At 39.7% G+C, this 22373-nt stretch overlaps 2 protein-coding genes across 3 annotated transcripts in view; one reads left to right on the top strand and one right to left on the bottom strand.

The window, feature by feature from the left end:
* Positions 1-2477: 2477 nt before the first annotated feature.
* On the bottom strand, positions 2478-4709 carry PIGM (phosphatidylinositol glycan anchor biosynthesis class M). Its single transcript, XM_039707031.1, has one exon. The coding sequence runs from the start codon at positions 4707-4709 to the stop codon at positions 3471-3473; it is 1239 nt and encodes a 412-aa protein (XP_039562965.1). The 3' UTR covers positions 2478-3470.
* Positions 4398-22373, top strand: part of RGS7 (regulator of G protein signaling 7) — a 258434-nt gene continuing 240458 nt past the window's right edge. The window contains exon 1 of one of the 2 annotated variants that reach the window (XM_039707019.1): positions 4398-4529. The gene's annotated coding sequence lies outside the window, so the exon portion shown is untranslated. The remainder of the gene's footprint in view (positions 4530-22373) is intronic. The other variant, XM_039707022.1, reaches the window with a different exon arrangement.

The raw sequence follows: 22373 nt of genomic DNA, 5'->3' as shown, positions 1-22373 counted from the left end.
ATTGCATTTATAAACTTTGAAGCAAATCATTGTTAAATGCTGAGCTTTGCCTGAAGTCACCTGAGAATCCAGGCATGAGTCTTTGGACAATAGGCTACAGTGTAAAAATCAAGGCAAAAATGTTACTTTTCTTGATTCTTCTTTTCCCTCTTTCACTTGTACCTTGTGCTTAAGGGCCGGTTCCAGTGCAAAGATGAGACACACTTCAATGGGCATTTCAACCTTTTAAAAGCAAAGCAGTAGCCATTACAGTTTTGCAACCTGTGGTAAGGAAGGAAAACTAACATTGAGAAACTTCATTTCCTAATTATCAGAGGATAAATGGACACAAAATTACCAAGCAAAATAATTTGAACAGTGTCAAAAGCCATACATGTTCCATAGGAAATGAATTTGGTAAATATTAGGGGCATTATAACTATTCACCATAACTTGTTCAAGAACTATAACTTGTTACTCCATTAAATTATTTGAACACTTTTTTAAATGCATAAAGTTATTAAATTCCATTTAACTATGGAATAGTTTTTTTAAAGCAATTTGCAAAATTTGAACTCTCAAATATCTTTTTCTCTCCTTCAGTTTATTTCTCTTATCCAGCTTTTTATGAGTCACTTGAATTACTTCTAAATCACAAACCCATTTGGGTGATTTAGAAAACAACTGTAAAAAGAGGGACTCATCCTGGATTATTATAATTATGACTGTAAATCTCATTTTTTTAAAAAGCTTTTTTATACATGGCTTTCTCAAATCATTACTGCAGAACTGATACTGACCTGCAAAGGGAATGTACTCTTCAGCTCCTGTTGCTGCTTCAGAATTTGTATTCTGAAAAATTATGCAGAATTGCTGAAAAATTTGCCTTCTCAAAATGATGTAGCTATTAACAAGTCAAGAATATATTTTTCATAAGGAAAAAATTACAATTCTGTCATGAAAACAGTTACTTGAAATGTTGGGTTTTGAGGTTAGAAATGCCTTTTGGCTTGCATTTGCTTTCTTTGCTAACAGGAAGGGAAAAATAGAGGTGTGGAAATGTCTGCAAACAGCATAAGTAGGTCTGTTAAAGCAATACAGAACATTGCTCTGGGGGAAGGAAACACGCTTTCTGCAACAGAAAAATGTGTAACAGATAATGGAAGATTAGCTGCAAAGGAAAATGAGCCATTGCCTGCACATCAGGATGGGTTGAGCAGAAGTATTGCACAGAAGTCTTCTGCTAAAGCTGGGAATACCCAACTCTGCCTTGGAGAATAAAGCCACATGGGATGATTTTGCTTCACACGCTCACAGCACACACAAAATGTCTTGCTGATTAATATACAACTGTGTGCAAGTGGCTTATGCCACCAGTTTTTTGACTGATACACCTCTAGTGGAAGATGCAGACACACTGGTGCTATAAAACTTCATCCCAGACAAAGTAGGAAATCAGTGCCACGTCTGCCCCAAAAATCCAAGACAGTCAAAAGAATATTCATTGCCTTATCCAATTTCTGGATTTACAAAGAGGTTGTCAGGATTTTCACAGCTTGAAGGCAAGAGAGAAGGCAGATGGCAGAGTAAGGCTTTCCAGTGAGGGAGCAGAAACACCACCCCCCCCAGTACTCTGAGCATGGAAATCACAGGGAAATCATCCTTCTAACACATCAGAATGTCTAAATTGGGCCAGAGTGGTACAAGGACATGGTCACACCTCCTGATAACATGCCCTATGGCTCTGGGCTGTGGGGACTCGGGTTTCCTCTCCTTTCATGTAACCACCTCAATGGGGCTGAGAAGCAATAGGAAAAGTTCACAGATTAAAATATTGTAATTGCATCTCACAAGATAGCACTACAAGCAGGAAAGGAAATCCTGTAAGTGAGGTAGCTGGAAGTCAGCACAGTCCTGAGGAAGAGGGCTGTCTCAGGAGACTGCCAGGGTTCAGAGGCAGCATGGCAAATCCACTTAGCCACACTCTTTCCCAGTGACATCACAGGGAATTCCACCAAGTGGTTGAAGCTATTTTGCCTTGAAGCCCCACTCTATGTTACACAGTAGGGATTTCACTTTCACATTGGATGTAACTAAAAGGTGAGGCAAATATGAAAATTCTTCTATTTGGCATATGCCTATTTAAACTAGATTTTACCAAAATACATTGTCAGTTTCCACCTTTGTCAAAAGCTCTGTACATCAGACCTCCTATGGGATGTTCTGAAGAGTATTGATTCCAAAATGGCTCTGCTCTCCTCCCACTATCACCTGGCACTCAATTCCAAATCTTCCTGTGTCTCCTACAGGAACAAACGTGTTTTGACAAGTTGTAGAGCTTCCTATTTCAAAACTTCCCTTTTCTTCTGGGAACTGCTCCATTTCCTCAACTCCTTTCAATTTTTCATTTCTTTTTAATAGCAGAGAAACAGAACCACTAAGAAACAACACTTCCAATTACTGTTTTGGCATAAACTCTAGTGCTTTTGGGACACAGGTGCCATTCTATGTGTACTTTGACTCTGCATTTGCTGTTGTTAACACCCACAACAACCATATATTAACTGAAATTTAGAGCAGTGGCCTCTTTTCTGGAACCTGGCAGGAAGAAACAAATATATAAGCTTTATACATCTCTGTGATCCAAGACAGGTATATGGGAAAATCTTCCTCCATGGCAAGGAGAATAAATCTATTCAAAAATTCAAACAGAACAGAGTATGCAAAAATAAGTGAAAGAGTGGGATATCTGAATTCTAAAATAAATTCATAACTCAAAGAGTTAATGACATAATGACCAGGTACAGGCCACAAACAGGGCATAGCTAAAATGTTACTGTGAAAACAAAGTAAACCCCACTGTAAATGTTGAGCGATAGCCTTGCCAAACACCCCACTGACCCACTGGAATGTACAAAACTGTCAAACTCTAATTTTATAATCAAATTCCACCTTTATTATCTTCTGCGTTATTCTAGATAAAGACCAAGGTCCTCATCAGACTAACACTGAGAATGAGAAAAAAGGTGCCAGGCCTACTCCATAAGGGAGTAGGAGCAGGAACTGAGAGTGGCCCCAGCACAGGGGTCAAAGGGCAGGGCACAGCCCCGCTGTCTCTAGAGGCAGCAGGTGAAGACAGCCAGTGCAGATGGGCAGAGCCCATTCACCAGAGCCCCAAACACGTTTAAGTGATGAACTGGTGCAGGGTATTTCCAGGGATTTTAGTCAGGAGCAGGAGGACAGAGCTGGAGACAGGGTTGCAATGCAGTTTTGACCCACACAGGAGACAGGTACACCTGCTGACATTGCTCATGGCAGGACTGGGGCTGCTCAGAACTGAGGACCATCAGTGCTCTCAAGGCCTGAAAGAGTAACATTTACACACAATGTGCTTTAATACCACTCACGGGCACTTTTGTTAGATGAAGTGCTGGTGATATGTGGTGCCTCACCAAAGACAGTAGGGCTGTTTCTGGATTTTGGTCAGTTTACTACCGTTGCTTCAGTTTTTTTGCAACTTGTGCTTCATTTTGATAGTGTGCAATAATCTGAACAATTATGAGGCTATTAATTAAGAGGAAAAGCAAGCCTGCCAACCATATAAATAAGTAAGTGTTATATCCTTTGAACTCCAGAAAGAATGCAGGAGTAAGCCACAGGCCTTGTCCAATGAACCACAGAAAGAGAAGCAGCACACCCCTACGCCAGGACATCTTAATACTAGGCATTACAAGGGGCAACAGGCAGAGATACCAGACAAAGTACTGGGATGTGCACACTTTGTTAAAAGTCACAAAAATAGCGGTGTGTAGGAAACAACTGAAGGCAAGGTCTCTGTAGAACGCTATGGAAACAACCAGGAGCAAAAGCAGCTGGGGCAGGAAAGCTGCGAGCCCAAGGGCAAAACTCCATTTGCTCTCTGCTGTCAAGTACAACATGTAGAAATAGGGAGAGAAGTTATGACGGATATCCCTCCTAGTCAGGTGATAGAGGTAGGCGTGCTCCAAAAACTCCCAGCCATAGAGGTGATAAAATGCCACAGTCAAGGCCGCCAGCACCGATCCGGCAACTGTTCCAAAGAGTAGCACGTCGCGGTTCAGCGTCCTTACAAAGAGGTGCCAGAGGCGCGCCCCAAACGAGAACTTTGCGGTTTTGTCCCGCCGTGTGGCGGAGCGCGGCCCGGCGCGCAGGCGGAGCGCTATGGGCAGCGCGTAGGTCAGGGGGTATATTTTCATGTGCACGGCCAGCCCGTAGCACACGGCGGCCTTGCCCACGCTGCCCGCCTCCACCCAGTACACGGTGGCGAGCACCAGCAGCGCCACCAGCGCCTCCGCGTTGCCCCGGCTGGACACGGCCATGGGCAGCGGGTTGAGGAGCCAGGCGGCGGCGCAGCACCCACAGGCGCGGCCGGCGGCAGTCCCCCGGCGCCGCAGGGCCCGGTAAGCGACGACGGCAGCCGCCAGGTCCCCGGCCACGAACAGCAGCTTCCCGAAGGCCTCGGTGAGGAACACGTTGGGCGTCAGCAGCCAGGCCAGGAGCGGCGTGTAGCGGTAGGTGGCCCGCCGGTAGGGCGAGCGCCCCTCGGTCACCAGCCGCGCCGCGTCCGTGAACACCCGGTAGTCGACGTCGGTGTAGCGCACCCGCATGGTGCGGTCCTGGTGCAGCCCGTACAGCACCAGCGCCAGCCTCGCCAGCAGCCCCGCGAGCAGGGCCGCGCCCATCCCCGCCATCCCTTCCGCGCGGGGTGCGGGGAATGTGGGTGCGGGGAACGCGGAGCGACGCTGTGAGGAGGGGCCCGTGGGGCGCGGTGGGCAGCGGTGCCTCTGCTGCGGGCTGGGAGCCTGGCAGGACATCGGCGCCGGTGTCCGGGGAGAGCTGCGGGGCCCCGCCTCCCGCGCTGCCGCTGGCACCGCCGCTGCCCATTGCCCCCTCGTCCTGCCGGGAGCTGTCGGGCTCCACGGGTAGGGAGGCGGCAGATGCGGTCGTAGTTAAGTAGGGAGGAAAAACAACATCTGTTATTTACCTTCGGCAAGTGGCTGTGTTTTGCCTAGGCGTGTGAGCGCTCTCCAGAGCGCTTAGGTGAGCTTCCTGCCGCAGCAGATTCCTCATTTAATTAGATCAGAAACAGTATCGTCAAAATCGGAACTTAGAGAAAGTCGCAGCAAAGGAATTGATTCCGCTCTATTTTGAGGGCCTATTATGTATGTTTTTCAGATAGTTTTCCTGTCTGGATATTTGCCATCTCACATTTGAATTGGGGCTGATTGAAAAACAGGCATTTATTGCTTGTTACTATTGTGGGTTTCATACTAGAATTTAGAAAGGATTTTCTTAGAGATGTTTTATTAATCAAAAATATGAATTTGCTTGTTTAGTAGTTAATTACAACCTCACTCTTTTTGCTGAGTGGTTTCATTTGGGAATATTTTGGGAGCTGTAGCATTCATGGCTCACATCTCTTACATAAAATCTGCTTTTTCTCAGTTCTGGGGACACCCATCAAAGAACTGGGAACAGATCTTTTGCATTTGGCAGAGGCATCTTGGAGGGTGGCCTAACTGGTAGGATATGCAGGGGACAAAAGATATTTTTGTTTGTGTGCACACAGTTACTAATTTTTATCTGTTAAATTTATTCTGTGTATAACAGTACAGTGGGGTATAGTCTGAGGCGTCCAATGGGAGATGCATAGTAACTAACCTGGAGAGTCAGTTTTTCCTTTGTTGTATACTTGCATATTTCTTTAGTAAACTGGACATCTTCAATAGGAAATCTCAAGGGAATTCTCCATTAACTCACCAGATTGTTAGGATATTTTTGGGAAAGGGAAGGAAAGGGAGTGAGGGTGGTTGTTGATCCTTGGTAAATAATTGCTTATTCACTATTGCTGTTCTATTTTAGAACAGGAAAGATTGGTAGCATTTTATTTTTTTTCCCTCTGTTATGTATCTTGTACTATAATGGTTGGGGTACTTTTAAAAATGCTTCTATCACCATATCCATTGTTGTTCCTGAGCTTTTATCTGGAAAAGCTAGGAGATGAATACTGAATAAAATCACTGGGACTGAAATAACTTGGAAGTACATATATGTAGATACTACTGATTTTTTGGCTTGGAAAAGTTTGCAAGGAACTATTCTTGCTATCTGCCAATGTTCTCCCAGGATTGTTTGCTGTTTTGATGCCTTCATGGGTGGAACATATTTTATGTTTTCAGACCATTTGAGGCACCTGTTCATAGTCAGATCAGAACACATTGCAGTTGATTTGCTGAAGTGTCCAGGTTTAATGATATTGGTGGAATAATATGAGTTTAATAAATGAACTTAGGAGTATGCTGGTGTCTCATGGTTTTCTTGTCTGTTTCTGACAGTCTGTTTTCAGACAGATCTTTTATCTGATGTTAACAGAAGTTGTTAAGCTGTCGGTAGTGACTGTTTATCAGGATTCTAAAGGGGAAGAAAGTAGGTAATTTAATTCTAAAGGGTCATGATGTAAATAAAACAGAAAATCTGCCTTAGCTACTGCATATACTGTGACTGTATGACATTGCCTGAGCTGGAAAAAGAATTGATTTTCCTTATCAATAATTTAACATCTTCAAAATACACTTGAAGCTCTTCAGAGAATTAAGATTTGGCTCAAAAATGCATTTGGCTTCAGATTTGATACCAGCTTGCTTAACCTGATTTGTCATCTACTGTAGACTTTAATGCAGGAAGGAGGGCAGTCTTATTAAAGTTATAAATCTGTTGTTCCTGTAAAAAGCTGCTTTTATTTATATCAGTCACCATAAGCCACTTTTAGAAAATGCTGGGAGATAAAAGCTAATAGAACTGCTGGGACTGAGGCTGATTGATTCCAGTGCACACAAAGGTACAAACAACATGAAGGAAAGTCTGGAGTCACCATAACATAAATAGGAATACATATGGATGTGTATATTCACATGGGCATAAATGTTTTATATCACTACCTGCCAGGCATTTTCTTTACACAGTCTCAAAGATGGACCATCTTGTAGACTGAGGTCACTTCCAAATGTGCTTCTGTTGCCTACGTGTGATGGGGGATTATAAACCTGAACTCAAATATTAACTTCTCGCTTCACCTTCTGTAGTGGAGACTACTTGAGCAGCACCAGGACATATATCCCATAAACTATCTCCTAGGAGCTGCTGCTACTTAAGGTTTACACGGCAGTGTAGCATTAAAAGGACAATGAACTCGGGGCCCTGTTGTGCCAGGCGTTCTAAAGCCCAATGGAAGTTTTGACCATCTGAAAACCTAGGTGGCTGCAACTGGAGCGTGGCAGCTGGAGAGAAGGAGGCAGTGCTATGCTGGTTCCTGCTCAGCCAGGGGCAATCCACACATTTGGCCAGATTCTTGCCTTTCAGGGGTTTGCTATCCACACTAAGGAGGAAAGTTATGTTTTGAGAAAGCTTAAGCTGAGGCTACTGCCATCAACAAAGATGAACGTCCAAACCTAGAAGAGATGGGTACAGTAGGGCTAAATATTGGAGGGACTAACAGATTAAATCTGAGAACTTTGAGGAGAATAAAGAAGCTAGTGAAGGCTGACAATTAGAAGATGATTCTCTTGAAGTAACATAAGGGAGATGATGTAACTGGTAGCAGTGCAAGAAAAAAAAATGCAGGTGCTGAGTTGTGGTGGTGAGAACCTTACTAAGATTCAGGTGGCCTAGAGAGCTAGACAAGCTGGAATATCTGAAAAATTACATGAAGAAAGAGCAGTAAAAGGCTTTTTAGGAGGAAGGCAGTTGGAGGATGCTTCCATGTGCTGTATTTTAGGTCATTCTGCAGAGATCTCAGGGTGAGGCATTTCTCATGCAAGACTACTTTCATAAATTAATTGTTAATGGCTAGCTATACTTTGTTGTTATGAGATAAAATTTGATCATAAGGGTTGTATGTTTTTCTGTAAGATGTCATACTGTATGTATGCAATGAAACTTAATGGCTAGCTATACTTTGTTGTTATGAGATAAAATTTGATCATAAGGATTGTATGTTTTTCTGTAAGTTGTTATACTGTATGTATGCAGTGAAGTCTATATGTATAAAAGGTGGTAGGAAAGTTGAATATTTAAAGAAGTAAGGAAGATACTGGCCAATAGCTGGTATTAGGTCTTCAGACTTCTGAAGGGGAGACTGCTGTGCTGTAATGTATTAGAGTTCCCTTTTAACTCTCTTGGGTTTTGAACTCAGAATGTTTCCTTGCATGAGAAGTACTCCTGCCTAATATATTTGTAAACTGACACTAAGTTTTTGATAATGTGATAAGTACAATCTGTTTCTTGCAGCACATGAAATTCTGTAGAAAAAGTGACTAACACTTTTCTTAGATATTTTGAGCTTGATAAAATTATTTGGCTTTGCAAATAGGATTGATGCCTTTCAGATATTTGTAGTGTGTTGATTTTTAGATATTATCAGCAAAAGAGAAGTATAATTATGTAAGGAAGTGTTCATTTCTGCTTTAATACTGGAATGAGTAATATAGGAGGGTTTGCAAAATTAATAAGAAACACATTAGAACTCTTCACAGAAGAAAATCACCATTATATATAAAAAGCTACAACTCTCCTTTAAGCTTTTTCTGTTAATGTGTTTTCTAAAACTGCCTGATAAATCTATACCCATATTCACATATTGTGCTAGAAATGTGGCTATTTGGAGAATGTGATTGGAGTTGTAAAGGAATGATTTTTTTTTTTCACCACATTGTGATTTTGCACAGTATGCTTTCAAGTGGTGTTGGCAGAGGACTGCTTGCAGTGGTTATGCTGATTGTATGCCAGTGTATTAGGTACAATTCCAGCCCTTCAGGGAAAATAAGTACTGGATAAAAATTAGTCTGTAGGATAACCTGTTAAATTTACCGTTAGAAAGAAAATATTATGTCTGAGAAAACACATGTGGCAGCAAGAATAAGTCCACGGAAGTATGATGATGGTCTAGGGGGCAACTGCAAAACTATGGCCTGTTTTGCTTTAAGGCCATGGAGAATCTGAGGTGTGATATGGTAAACAGGAGTTGCCTGCATCTAGGATGGACAGTGCCTGGCCCTTGCTGCCTGACTTACAATACCAAAACAAAGCACTTTCCCCCTTTGTGCACTGCTTCTACAGCTTTAGCAAATGGTGCTGGTATCCCAGTGGATTAGAACTCCAGAAGTGGGAGCATACAACTGAGGATTGTGTTGAATTTCCTTTACTTTTAATTTTTTTTTTCCTATTCACTTCTACTGATAAAAGAATGCAGAGAGAGAATTGATGAACCCAGGCAAAAGAGAAACTGGAGCCAAATGACAAATTATTTATGAAACTGAGGGTTCCTGGCATCAGACTGCTGATTTGTGACCATTGTGCAGAATGACACCTCCAGTGACACCTCCAGAAAGAACCTGTGAAAGGCTAAATCTAATTGTGTTAAGAATCACTTCTTGCCAGGTTTTGAATGTGTAAGGGAAACATTTTGTGCATTTTTAGTTTATAACTGCCTAATTTTTTTCCAATTCTTTGGAAGGGGAAAAGAGACAAAACTTGAAATGTAACTTTGCTGTTCTCAGGCTGTGTTGTGTTTGCAGTTACTCACTGAGATAAGAACAAGTAACTGTAATTACAGATAAAGTCTCAAACTAAACATTGCAGAGTTGCCTGATAGGAACACTAGGTGCTATTCTCATCACCTCTGTTTCTTATGCTTTTGTGCATCAGATGGATTTCCAAGGTGCTTTATTTACAATAGATACAAATATGAGTTCCAAGTCTTTAGCACAGATGGAGCAGTTGTTTTATATAGCACTAAAAGGTTTATAAATTTATGCAATAAAATTAATGATGCAGTTTTCTGGTTTTGACTTCATGGTCAAAACTGATCAGTTCATCAGAGAAATTAATATCTTAATTTATTTTATACTTAGTGACCAAAAAATGGCTTATGAAGCACTGCCTTTCCTTCTCACAATAAACATCTTACTGTTTCTTCTGACTGTAATCCTGATGACAGTGTTGCATGTACTTTGAATACCAGGTGCAAACACTGAAAAACATAAAGAAATGGTCTCTTAACTTTCTCACTATTTGATGGCATTTTGATCCGGTCACAATGAAAAGAAAGGAAAGATAGTTGGATAGGGGTATAGTTGAAAGTGGGTGTGGGGATCAGTGGGAGCACATGCTTCCCATTGGGTGATTTTCACTTTCATTGGGGAAATCTCAGATGCGAGGGATTGTCCTGCCACCTGCTTTGTTTGTGCTGACAGAATGCCTTTGTGCTGTGAGAGATTCAGACCTGCAAGCAGTAGGTATTGGACAATAAATAAAAATAAAAATAGATGCCTTTTGCATTATTATTTCTTTTACTTCTTGATGCTGTGGTTCAGCCTAACAATTTTTCCAGCAGTGGCTGTGCAGCAGTTTAGAAGCAGCTGCTACAAAAGGCAGAGCTCAGCTGCTAGGGCTCGCTGTGCTGGCAGGGCTCCAGAGATGCTGTGTTTGAGGAGCTACAGCACGTGTGTGTGTGTGCGTGTATAGAGAACCTGGGACTCCTCCTGTGGGTGTGGTGGAAGAGAAGAGGGAATAGCTTGCTGTTGTTTAGTTTCCTGTTCTTGACTGGGGGTGTCTAGAAGGAGGAAAACCCTACCTAGACTATCTCCCTTGGGTGGAATGAAGGAACATCCTGTAGGAGAGAGGAGCAGCTGTTGGGGAGCTCTAGTCTGTAGAAACTAACCAAAGCTGATTTTGCCTTTTGCTTCCTAGTGTATTTAAGATCTATCTACCTAAATAGATGTCTGGATTAAAAAAAAAAAAAAAAACCCGCAAAAAACAAAACAGCAAAAATGAAAAAACACCAAAGAAAAACAACTAAATAGATGTCTGGATTAAAAAAAACCCAAAAAACAAAAAAACAAAACCCCAAAAACCCACAACCAAAAAACAACAAAACAGCAAAAACGAAAAAACACCAAAGAAAAACAACAATCAAAACCAAAAATCACGTTAGCTTTTCTCACAAAAGAGTGCTCTGAATAATGGTTGCTACTGCTAGCAGGTATACAGTGTGTGTGGAAAAATGAGAATGAAGATTATCTGGGTTTCTGCATCCTCCAAAAGTTTTGAAAAACCCAGTTCTTCTCTGTTACATTAAGCTTTAGATATTCCCTCTGGAAAGGGAAGGAAACATTCTTTGAGCTGGCTTTGTTGCTTTTGGCCTTAACCAATAAAGGGCTTCCCTGTCTTCTCTCATGAAATACTTACAACTGGTTAAATAACTGTTTAAATATCTTTTTAACTCTTACTATTGTGAAACTTTTCCCATTCACTATTTTCTAGAGGATGGCATGGTCTTCTAAATATTTTTTTGGAAAGAATCCTCAATTTTTCTAAAACCTTTTAAGTGCATTTATGGGAAGATATGGATCTGTCTTTTTAATGCCATTGCCTTTCTCTTTTTGATAGCTTGTCAGAAACATCATCTTGAAAAGTGTCCCTGAGTAATAATTCTACCTTATTATTCCTTTTCCCGTTGTGTTCTGCATAGTGGTTAAGATGCCATTGTACTTTGCACTGCAGAATGATAAGCTAAAGAGAGATGTCCTAGAGACTCAGCTGTACAGGATGTATCCTTCACTAGCTAGGTGGAAATTCACCTTTTTTCTTCCCAGTCCCTAGGGGTTTTTATCTCCTAAATATTTAGCTGCTCTTCATTCAATCTCTGGCAGTTACTTGGCCGGATCAGTTGCTTATTCACTCTGTCTGAGCTCTGCCTCTTGCTGTGTTAATGATCACAGGTGCTGGTGCTTCTGCAGAGTGTAATTGCCTGGTAGCCAAGTTCATCCTGGTTTTGGTGCTGTCTTTGGCAGTCACAGTTCTGTCCCTTCTTCTTTCAGCCCCTCAGAATATTGAATGATACTGTCCCCTGACTTTATGTACATGTGTCTCTTAACTCAGACTTCAGAGCTTACTCATTCTCTGCTGATTCAAAGTGGCAGCTGTGCCATCAATCTGTTTGTCAGTTTTCCCCCCATTTGCTGTGTTGGAGATGCTCTGCTTCACACACAGGCTTAGGAATGCTGTCAGGCCCTTTGTGCTCTGCAGGTCTGCTGCACCTGAATCAGAAGTTGGAGTCAGACTCCATTGGTGTGAGGACTTGTGGTTTCAGTGGCAGTATTCCTATCATAGGAGGGAAAACCCAAGGAAGAGGACTCAGGCAAGCCACGTTTGCAGACTTGGGACGATTCATACATAGTGTTCTGTATCTGCAGTGCAACTGGCAACAGGCATGTCACTTGTTTCAGTATTGCTTGTCTTTCTTCATTCTGGTTACTGTTGAATTTCAATATTTGTCCTTGCTGACTGCCACATTGCTGAGTTTGACAGGATGTTGCCAGAATTTGAGTCTGCTGACATAAACTTTGCATATATTTAAGTTGAGATTCAACCAGTGGTTATCCTGCGTCAGAGTAGATCCTGCTTTCTTTGCGTATAGGAGAAGATTAGGAAAGGGTGCATTTTGAGAGAAGGAAGACAGCTATATCTCATATTTATTTGATGAACTTTTCGAAGAGTTGATTGTGCCAAAAATACAGGATGAAAATATCCTCTGGATAAGGTGTATGTAGGGTTGAATACCGATGCAACGAAAAGTAACTGTAGTTTTTCCTTATTTTGATTACTGTGTGTTAGTACAAATTGTAAGGTAATTGTTTCTGTAAAAATAACAGATTAGTCAGAACTTGATACTTACCAAGTAGTCATGCTATTTAAGGGTGATAGAAATTGTCAGAGTTCCTTGAACAACCAAGACTGGAATCATGCAAAATTAACATTATGTTGAACTATATGTCATGCTTCTACAGAATGCGTAAATTACTTGTGATGAATCTTACTATTCAAGTGCTTTCTGGAGTAACTGTGTTATTCCTGAAAATTAGATGAAAAGATACATTTTCTACTCCCAGTAAAAATCCTGCTGGAATAATTGTTAGCTAGGATAATCCAGAGACAGTTGAAAAGTGAAATTTCTGGATCAGTGAACCTGTGGGCTTCTAAGAACTGCTCTGTCTTAATTCTTGTTAAAATAATTTGAATTTTAAAAAGATGGAACAGTTCTTTGTACAAAATTACTAGAAAAGTAATTTTTGGTTTTGTTCTGTATTGTTTTGATGGAGTTGTTGTATAAAGACAATTTTCCTTTCTGAGAGCCAGGCTATTTATAGAATTGCATAGGAAAAAAATCGAGCAGGTCTTGCCCAAGGGAATATTGCTACACTTCTCCCTTAGCACCATCAACACCAGAAAGATTCATTTATCCCTTTTGATTTTCCTCTGAATTTCAGAGTTTAGACTTCAATGAAGTAAGAGTTTCTCAAGCAGAAAGAGAAACCACATTGAGATTTGAGTTCCCCATATTCTTTGATGACCTAGTGCAAAATTTGGTGTATATTTTGCATTTAAAATGAATGGACATATCTACCTCATTCCTTGGAAAGTTCTTAAAAACTAAAAAAGTTCATAATGGGAATTTATCTCTAAGCCTAAGTCTAAAATGTTGCATCTGTTTTTCCTTGCACCACACAGACTTGTCATGGTTGTGACTTTTCATGCAACCATAGGGGCATCACACATTTTTTGGAATGGATTTAAAAAAAACACTAAGAAAGTTTTCACATAAAGTGGGGAAAGTTCTAATAGATAATTCTGACCTAGGTTGTTTGTTTTAATTTTTAGGCAAGTATTAACACATTCTCTGTACTGTTTCTCCAACCCTAACAACTTACAAATGAACACTGATGAAACAAATGGTATAAAACATTTTTATTACCAGAGTAACTGACAATTTTATTTTGTGGATCTTTAGGGTCTCTTGCCATGACTTTCCAATTTTAGAGATCTATTTTAAAGATAAAAGAAATTTTCTGCCCCTCTATTTAGAGAGGGGAGAAAACAAACCAAGTTTTTGTGGATATTCTTCGAACCAGGAAAAAATCTACTTTGCCGCATTTTCCGTGGGTTGAGCAAAACCCTGTCACCAAAACTTTGACTTCTGTGGAGATATTTGAAAACTTCAGATACTGCCATCAGTCTGGGATTTGTGAAAACAGTAGGTAAACATGTACCTGGAGTGCTTTCAGCACTCTTCTGCTCTTAGAACACTCATAGTTGACGTGATAGTGATGCTGTAATCACAGAATCATTTTGTTTGGAAAATACACTGAGGGTCAGTCTGACTGTAATGGTACAGGTTCATTTCCTTCCTGCCTTTTGTAGACTTGGGATATCTGCTCTTGCTGTAGATCCCACTGTTCTGACGAGGGAGGTAGATAAGAAATATAACTATTAAGAGCAGCTTCCTGCAGGTAATGATGCTGGTGAAGTCAAGTATTTTCTAGGTGTATGTTTCATGCTAGGTACTAAGAGGATCAGACACCATACGGATTTATCAGGTTATTTAAGAAAAACCATCACACTGTGTGTAGAAATGCGAATATGCTTCTGGTATCATCTGTTATAGCCTCGGGAAAAGATCAGTGTGTGTCTTCTCACTTAGTCTTCAGGATTCTGCTTTTGAGGTTACTAAAAAGCAGTGGAGAAGGTGACAGAATAAGCCAATTTCTATAAAATGGGAAATTAAGTTCAGAACAGAAACATATTCTGTTTCTTGAAGTAAATAAATGAAAATTAAGCCAAATATGAGATATTCATGAATAGATTTGCTCCCTCTAGCATTCATGTCCACTTCTGATTTTTTGGATATGATGAAGTTTACTGGCAGGTTAGGGGTGGCAAGTGATGTCTGGCTTTGATTGCAGTGTAATCCTTGTAGAGGTGGCAGCAAATGGGCCTGCATGCTTGGAACAAATCATAAAGCAGAAGTGCACAGTAAATACATTTGTGTGAGGTATTTACTTTGAGGTAATATTTACTTATACAGTGGATCATGCTCCTACTGTACAATGAAAGTACAGCCAATAATGCTGCTCTGAAGAGTTCCTTGTTTTCTAAAGGTAAATATATTGTTGTACATGGGGGAAGGAGAAAAAAGGATTAATATGTAGGAAACATATGTGCAACAGTTCAAGGCTTTTGATTATCAGTCTTCCCAATGAGTTCTGTTTGCATTGATTTTGTTTCTTTTTAATCTACTTCAGGTACATAATAATTTATACTTTATTACATATCGGAGTATGTGGTGATGTTGCTGCTGTAATTCTCTGACAATCCAATGAAAAATTTTGATGAGAATTACTAATTTTTTCCCATATTTATTTTTGCTTAAATGCAGAGGCATAGAAAATTGAAGATATTCAAATTAAACTTGGCAGACTGTTGGTAGTTTGAATTGTTTCAAGGAAAATGACTGGGGAGAAGATGAAAAAAAGGCTAAAAATAGAAGTAATTTTTTTTTTCCAAGTTCTCATTAAAAGACTTTGACTTGGCATTAACTATTCTTTGTGACAGTCAGTTTGATTTGAATGTCACTGAAGACTGTCTCCAGCTTCTGTTCCCCAAGGGTCTAGATGATTCTTTTTGGAGGTGTACTGAATTAAAGATTAATAGCAATAGGGAAGGGAATATGGAAGGGTTAACTCTAAGGCATTACAGGCTTGACTTACTACCTTTCAGAGATTAATTTGTAACAAAGATTTTTGTGAAATATTGAATTTCTTGAACTACTTAAGTCTGTTCCCAATATAAACTTATAAGCCTTCATTCTTTCAACCTATGTTTAAAAGTTTGAATATGTGTAAGTGAAGAAACACTAAACCCAGGCTTTGGTTCATTACCAGAAAATACAGTTCACCTCAGTAATTCTCCTGTTATTTTCTCTGAAGGAGATAATGCAGTATTTCAAGTTTTTGTGTGTGTGTCTGGTCTGTAGTGGTATCCAAGTCAAAAGTGCAGAATTGTACTAGTTGACCTCAGGAGGATTTAAGAACTGAGTGACTTTCAGTATGATTTTTACTTCAGAAAAGTGTTAGAAACTCTTATGTAGTATAGAACTGAATGGAAGTAACCTAGGGTTATGTTAGAGTCTTTGCAGTCTGAAAGTTCAGTGTCTAGCCTATGCTAGCTGTCTACCTTTCCACTATGATTAATGGAAAGAAGTAGATACCTCCAGAGAGCTGGAGCAGGTGAGTCTGCCAAAATGATTTACAGACAAAAGGAGGCAAGAAAAATACTTTGTTTCTTTGCGTCTTTCATATATATTCTCATAGAAAACATTAGATGTGAAAATATGAGATAAGGTAATAAGTTAGATGTATTCCTTTATAATTAGTAAAAATGAAGGTTTAAAAGGGGGGAAAATAGATCTTAACAAAATATTAGATTCTGTTTCAAATTTTTGCTGAATGAAGGGCCTGCATTTAAAGGTTGCACTTAAGAAGGAAAGAGTGTTGGTTTGTGTAGTAATAAAGTTTGTGCTATTCTAATTCAGACTGCCAATCCACACATAAAACCCCATACATTTCCCCCCGTAGTTCCAATCAATTTTGTTTCCATGTGGCCAGTTCTGAATATATATATAGAAGAAATATAAAGGAGCACTAACTGATAAATCATTTGTTATTAGTTCACAGCAATGTTTATCTGATATTATTTGAATGTCCATATAAGTAGCTCTAAGACTTTTGTGTGTCTTAAATTCTTGCTTCAATTATATGTGTTATATAATAAAGCAGCTCTTCCAGTTCAAGGAGGGAGGATAGCATTTAGACTTTGCCTTTTGTTTTGAGGAAGAAAGTATTTATTCTTGAGATAAATTGTTCTGTTTATTTTCTTAGATTACATTTTTTTCACCTCCTGTTGTCTTCAGCTTGTGAGCTGGGAGCTTGCTGGGAAATGTCAGATACTATCTTTCACCAAAATACCCTAGAAGAGCAGTGGGTGTATGCAACAGGTGAATGAGTTCGCTCCTTAGCCCAGGAAGTCCAAGCATGTAAAAATCACCCCTGAATCTTCCTTGTTCTTAGACTTGTCATAATTTGTCCATGTGCCTAAATTGATTGTACAGCTGAGAAAGGTACCTTTGTGGCCAGGATTACTCAGCGGTGTAAAGCAGTATCTGTCCTCCTTCAGATTCCTGTACAATCTGTCTCTGCCTACGCACCAGCTCTCACTTCTATCTTCTTTCCCTGTTCCAATATCTACTGCCTCGTATTCTCAGTTCATGTCCTTTTGTTAGAACCAGTATTGCTTTCTCCTTGAGTTTTTGAGGTGGCCTTTCCAGGAGGAAAGTTCTTTGCTCTTCATCCAAATCTATTCCTCTCCATTTCTTGTGGAACCTTCACGTGAAATACACAACTTGCTTCTCCCTAAAGGGTAGTGGTTGACAAGGTAAGATCTCTGACCTCTAGCTTGGCTGATAACAGTCCAAAACAGCAAGGACAAGGACATGCCCAATCACTGCAGCCTTCACCATCTTCTTGAAGTCTTCAGGAAAACTCGGGCTAGAACCAACACCTTTGTAGGAATGCATTTAGCCCAACAGTTTTTGGTAGGTTTCTAAGCAATTTCAGCACTTTCAAGAGAAGTGCTAGACAGCTTTAATAGATGACTTGATGATATGACCAGCCTTTTGTATGCTTGCTTATTCATTCCCCTACCGTTGTGTGTTTTAGCTTGGCAAGTGAATCTTGTCAGCACAATTACATGATACAGTATAAGTCAGGAGCTTTGCTCACACATCAAGATTTATCCAAAACAGAACTGAGCCTTGGTTAATGGAAAGGAGAAATTATAGTCTGAAACAAATAATTCTTGCAGCAAGAACAACCAAGAGCTATTTTTTGAAGATGCTGAGCATGAACATTTCTAGAGAGCCAAGGACTACTCAACATGACAGAACTTGTCATAAAATCGGTAGGAGGGATACCTGCTTAAATTTGGAAATGAGAAAGAGTATCTGTATTAAACTGAAAATGTTATTTTAAGGATGCTCTTGCTTTTAAGATTTTTTTCAGTATTAGATGTGTTGTCATTTTCACAAACTGTTCTAGTTCAACTTTTTTCTCCCTCTCTCCCCTCCCATCTTTTTTTGAAGGAGTGGGAAGGAGTCACACATCTTTAGTGCATCTTTAATGTGATAGTCTGAAAATAATTCTAAGTATAATACTCACAGAAACTGTGATGAATAAAGAAGCTGTTATCTTAAACCTTGTTACTTTTGCACTGCACCATCAAAAATATGATATCACTCTCAGAAAAATTTGAGAGTGCAGTCTTTTTAAAAAGACCTTGATTACAGTTCCACCAGCCAATTGTTTGACATTCCACATGATGTAATAGTGTTTCTTCTTGTGCACTGACTGAAATATGGATGGGTGAGGGAGAAATAATCAGTTTGGGCCTTAAGACTGTCTCTGTTAGGAAACTTAGCAGGGCTAGGGGTTGTGTTTCAGCCCTGCCCTGTGTATTCAGTGAATTTCCTGGTGTAATTTTCACCTGAGGCAATTGTTTTTTTTTTTTATTTTTTTTTTTTTTGACAATATCTTGTGATGGATATCTTGGACTAGCAACCATTTGCAGTAAGAAAAACCTCCCCCCTTGTTTTGAGGGAGTATAGATTAGCCATATGGATGCAGACTTTTGTGCCACACTTTGCCAAAATAAGTGAATGGAGAGTAGTAGCCTCTTTCATTTCCCATAGAAATGCAGTTCTATGTCCCAGCAAGACAAGGACTTGGTGATAGGACTGAGGTTTTAAAGGATGCAATTATTAAAATAATTGGAGTTATTTTCAGTAATTGAAGTAGTAGAAGAACCAGAAGTATCTTGGAGGGGATGGCTGTTAACTTGGGTCTGTATCAAGTATGCAAAAGTTGAAGGTAACAAATGTGGTTAGAGTTTTCCAAGAATAATAATGCCTGTATTTTTAAAAAGAAACCTGAAATTTTAATTTTATTTTATAAATAAAAGCTAAACCACCTGCAAATAGAGAATGGAGTGTTGTCTTTAGGTTTTGAACTCAGAAACCTGAGCACATTCAGGAAATTTTGCCTGAAGTTGCTGAAACAACTTGAAACACAGCTGTATGTATAAAATCACCTTCACTTAGCACTGATATTCAAGTACTGATCGTTGTTCAGAAGCAAGAGAAAATAACTGATTCCTTAACCTTCTACTTTGCTCCACAAATTAGACTTATTATCTGCACTTGAATTTAGTCAGTGCATCAGGATCTATGTTTCAATTTTACTTAATCCAAAATTAAATTATGAAGGTATTTTTTTATATTAAAATTCCAAGCATCCTTTCCCTAAACACTCTCATTTTACTGGAACTGTAAAAATCCTATGATAGGGTTTGTATTGAACACTGATTTTTGAAAAGCTAGTATTATTTTCCTGTAGAAACAGTATTTTCCTAAAAGCATATAGAAAATCCAGGTCTGCATAATTTGTGGAATGTATGAAAGTCCTTGCCTTACATGTCTCAAAATACAAAGCAAATGCAATTTTTTGCTTCCAAAATAATGCATCTTCTTCTTGAAATTGCACAGGTTTCCCTGTACTTTGGGTCTTTTACAAGCCATTCTTTCTAGTCTCTTTCCCTCAAGCAAAACATACTGCTATGATCCTAGGAATTCCACACCTCATTTTTTTGAAAGATTAATTTCTTCTGGAAGAAATGGCTATCTTCATGCTAAAAATGTTTTGTTTCTCTTACTGTGTTCCCATCTCCCTCTTTGACAATAAAATCCTATTTTGTTAGGATTTATTCTGTTTTTTACCTAGCTGTACTTGACCTACTATGGGCCAGAGAGGTTTTGTACTATTGTCTCTTTCCTTTAAATTCATGGCCCTAACTTTCTCTCATTATTCATCTGCCTGCTTTATACCTGCAAATTTTTCAGTTTTATTTTGCTCCCTGTGCCAGAGTGGCTGTCTTAGTGCTGTTTGCCAAGTAACACATTTTAAATGACCTGCTCCCATTTGTCACCTGTGTAATTGCACTTTTCTCCCCCACAGTAATCTCCTGTTGTGTTATGTGTCAGAAACAAGCTCACTGGCTCCTTAGGATGCTGCTGGAATGAGGTTTCCAAGAAGCCTTTTCAGGTGGGATTCCACAGGGTCTGGAGACAAAGCCCTTTTCCTTACTCTACCTCGGGGAGCTGTGGTTTCTCAGGAGATTGCCATGAAATGGGATTTTGAAAGCTGTGGAATTACTAAGCCTGTCCTCACCTATGGGGTCTTGCTGTTCAAATCAGGAAGTTGCAGCTGTCCTGAGAAACACTTCTGGATTTTTCTGTCCTTTGGGAAGGTGTGCCTTGCTTGGAGCCCTGTGCTGATACTCTGAGTGCTCCTGAGCTCCTGCCTGCCTTGGTAGCCTGAAAAGTCAGTATACCAATACAGAAGGTATTAAAAAAATAAAAAGTTCAGGACTGAGAGAAAGAAAACTGGAGAGAGGAAGGAAAGTGGATGGCTGCTGTCTCTGCACCAGTCACTCAATCTCAACACTGTAGCTGAAGGGTGAAATTCAGGCACCAGTGAGCAAGTTGGACTTTGAGTTCTCTACACAAGAAATGGGTTTTCAGGTCAGTTAGCACTTGCTTTGTGAAGTCAGTGAGTTCTTAACGAGGGAAGCAACACAGGAAAGGAGGAAGGTAGTTTCTCAGCAACCCATAACTGACTTATGCTGCCGGCAGCATGACTAGGAGTTAGAGCCCTCCAATGGTCTGTAATGGAGATTTTTCTCTGATAATCAAACTTGCAATCTCTTCCCCATCTCTTTGACAAATAAATTGGGAAGAGTCTATGGTTTATATGCTTGTCCTTTAATTGGCAGAAAGTGAAATTCTTTGTTTAGAACAAGAGATAGCCAAACAAGACCCTGGACCCAAACCTTTGTATTATATCCCACTGCTATAGATATTAAGAACTATGTAAATTGGTACCTAGAGGTGGATACAGTAAATAATGTTTGCTTACAAAGTGAGTGGTGAAGATTCTTTATTTTTTTTCCAAGCCCTCTAATTTAATTTTCAGAGGCAGTTAAAATTGTTAATAATTACAAATCGCAAAGTGTTTGGTGACCTGAGCTACATTAAACTGCATGAATATGTTTCTTTTAATTAAACACATTTTTAAAAGTTAAAGATCTGAAAAAAAATTAATCATACATTGTGTCCCACTTTTGATGCCCTAGAAAACTCCCTTTTCCATTCCTTTTTTTGCTGCTTCACATGTTTAATTGTAATGTTCTAGATACCGTTCCAAGAAAATCTTCAGAAATATTTCGTCAGTGTTCAGTGAAGCCAGTCGAACTTTACCATTTGGACAGGTTTCTTTGTTGGTACAGATGCTTTGTTTTGCTCAGACATCAGTGTTGCATTTGTTTAAGTGATTATTTATTTTCAAAGGAAGAGATACCACCCTTTAAATGACCTATTGGAACTTTTGAAGGTCAAACCTGATTTCTTGCCTGTTAATCATGGCGCTTTTTTTCCTAGACATGAATTCTGCTAGACTGCTTTAAACAGGTTTTAGAGCTACTTGGCTTCCACTGTGAGAATAATAATGTCTTTTTTTGGCAAGAGAGCTGGGTGAAGAAGGATCTTGGAATACTGCAGAAAAGTTAGTATGTTGAAATAACAAAACTCCTCACCTCCTTGTGCTGATGCTTGAAGCTATGAATATTTGGTATCAGTAAAAACTGTTACAGCATTTTCACTTTTAGGAAGGAGGACAATAGTGGTTTGAGAAGGAAGGAAGGGCCTGTGAGGTGGGGATGCCTCTATTACAGTCTGTAGCAAAAGCTGAATAAAGCATCTCATTTCTCTGGAGTTGTAGGACTTCCTCTTAGAGGATTTTTTGTCCCAGAATGAAACTGTAGTGTAAATTTGGCTGCTTAGACATGCAGTCATTGCCTCAAAGCACTCTACTCCCTGCATCCACAGACTGCCCTACTAACTGTAGAGCAGCAGTTCTTTGCTTTTTTGCAGACTGCAGGAGTCGGGAATCAGCACTGTGTAGGAGGAGGAGGAAGTGTGACTTCTGTCCTCTTCATTTCCCTCTGAATTGCTGTCATGGAGAGGTTATCCAGGTAGCATTGCCCAAATGCTGGGCAGTGAAATGGAGAGAGGCCAGAGTGAAAAGGATGGAACTGGATTAAGCACTTGCACCCTGTAATGATGCCATTATTACCTGGTGACATTTAGAATTGAAGCATTTTCACATTACTGTTAATCCTCATCTGTCTGAGTTCATGACTTTATTTCTACTCTAATAACAAATACTGACCTTCCATTGTCACAGATGCCTGCATACAAATTACTGGGATATTGTGTTTAGCCTTGCGGATGAGGCTGGGAAGAACAATCGATAGCTGTGTTGTGACTGGCAAAGCACTCTTACAATATTTACAAC

The sequence above is a fragment of the Passer montanus genome, unplaced genomic scaffold, assembly GCF_014805655.1.
Source record: "Passer montanus isolate IOZ18808 unplaced genomic scaffold, ASM1480565v1 scaffold2, whole genome shotgun sequence".
Taxonomy (NCBI): domain Eukaryota; kingdom Metazoa; phylum Chordata; class Aves; order Passeriformes; family Passeridae; genus Passer; species Passer montanus.
Note: the sequence above shows the minus strand (reverse complement) of the source record. Positions and strands in the feature narration are given on the sequence as shown.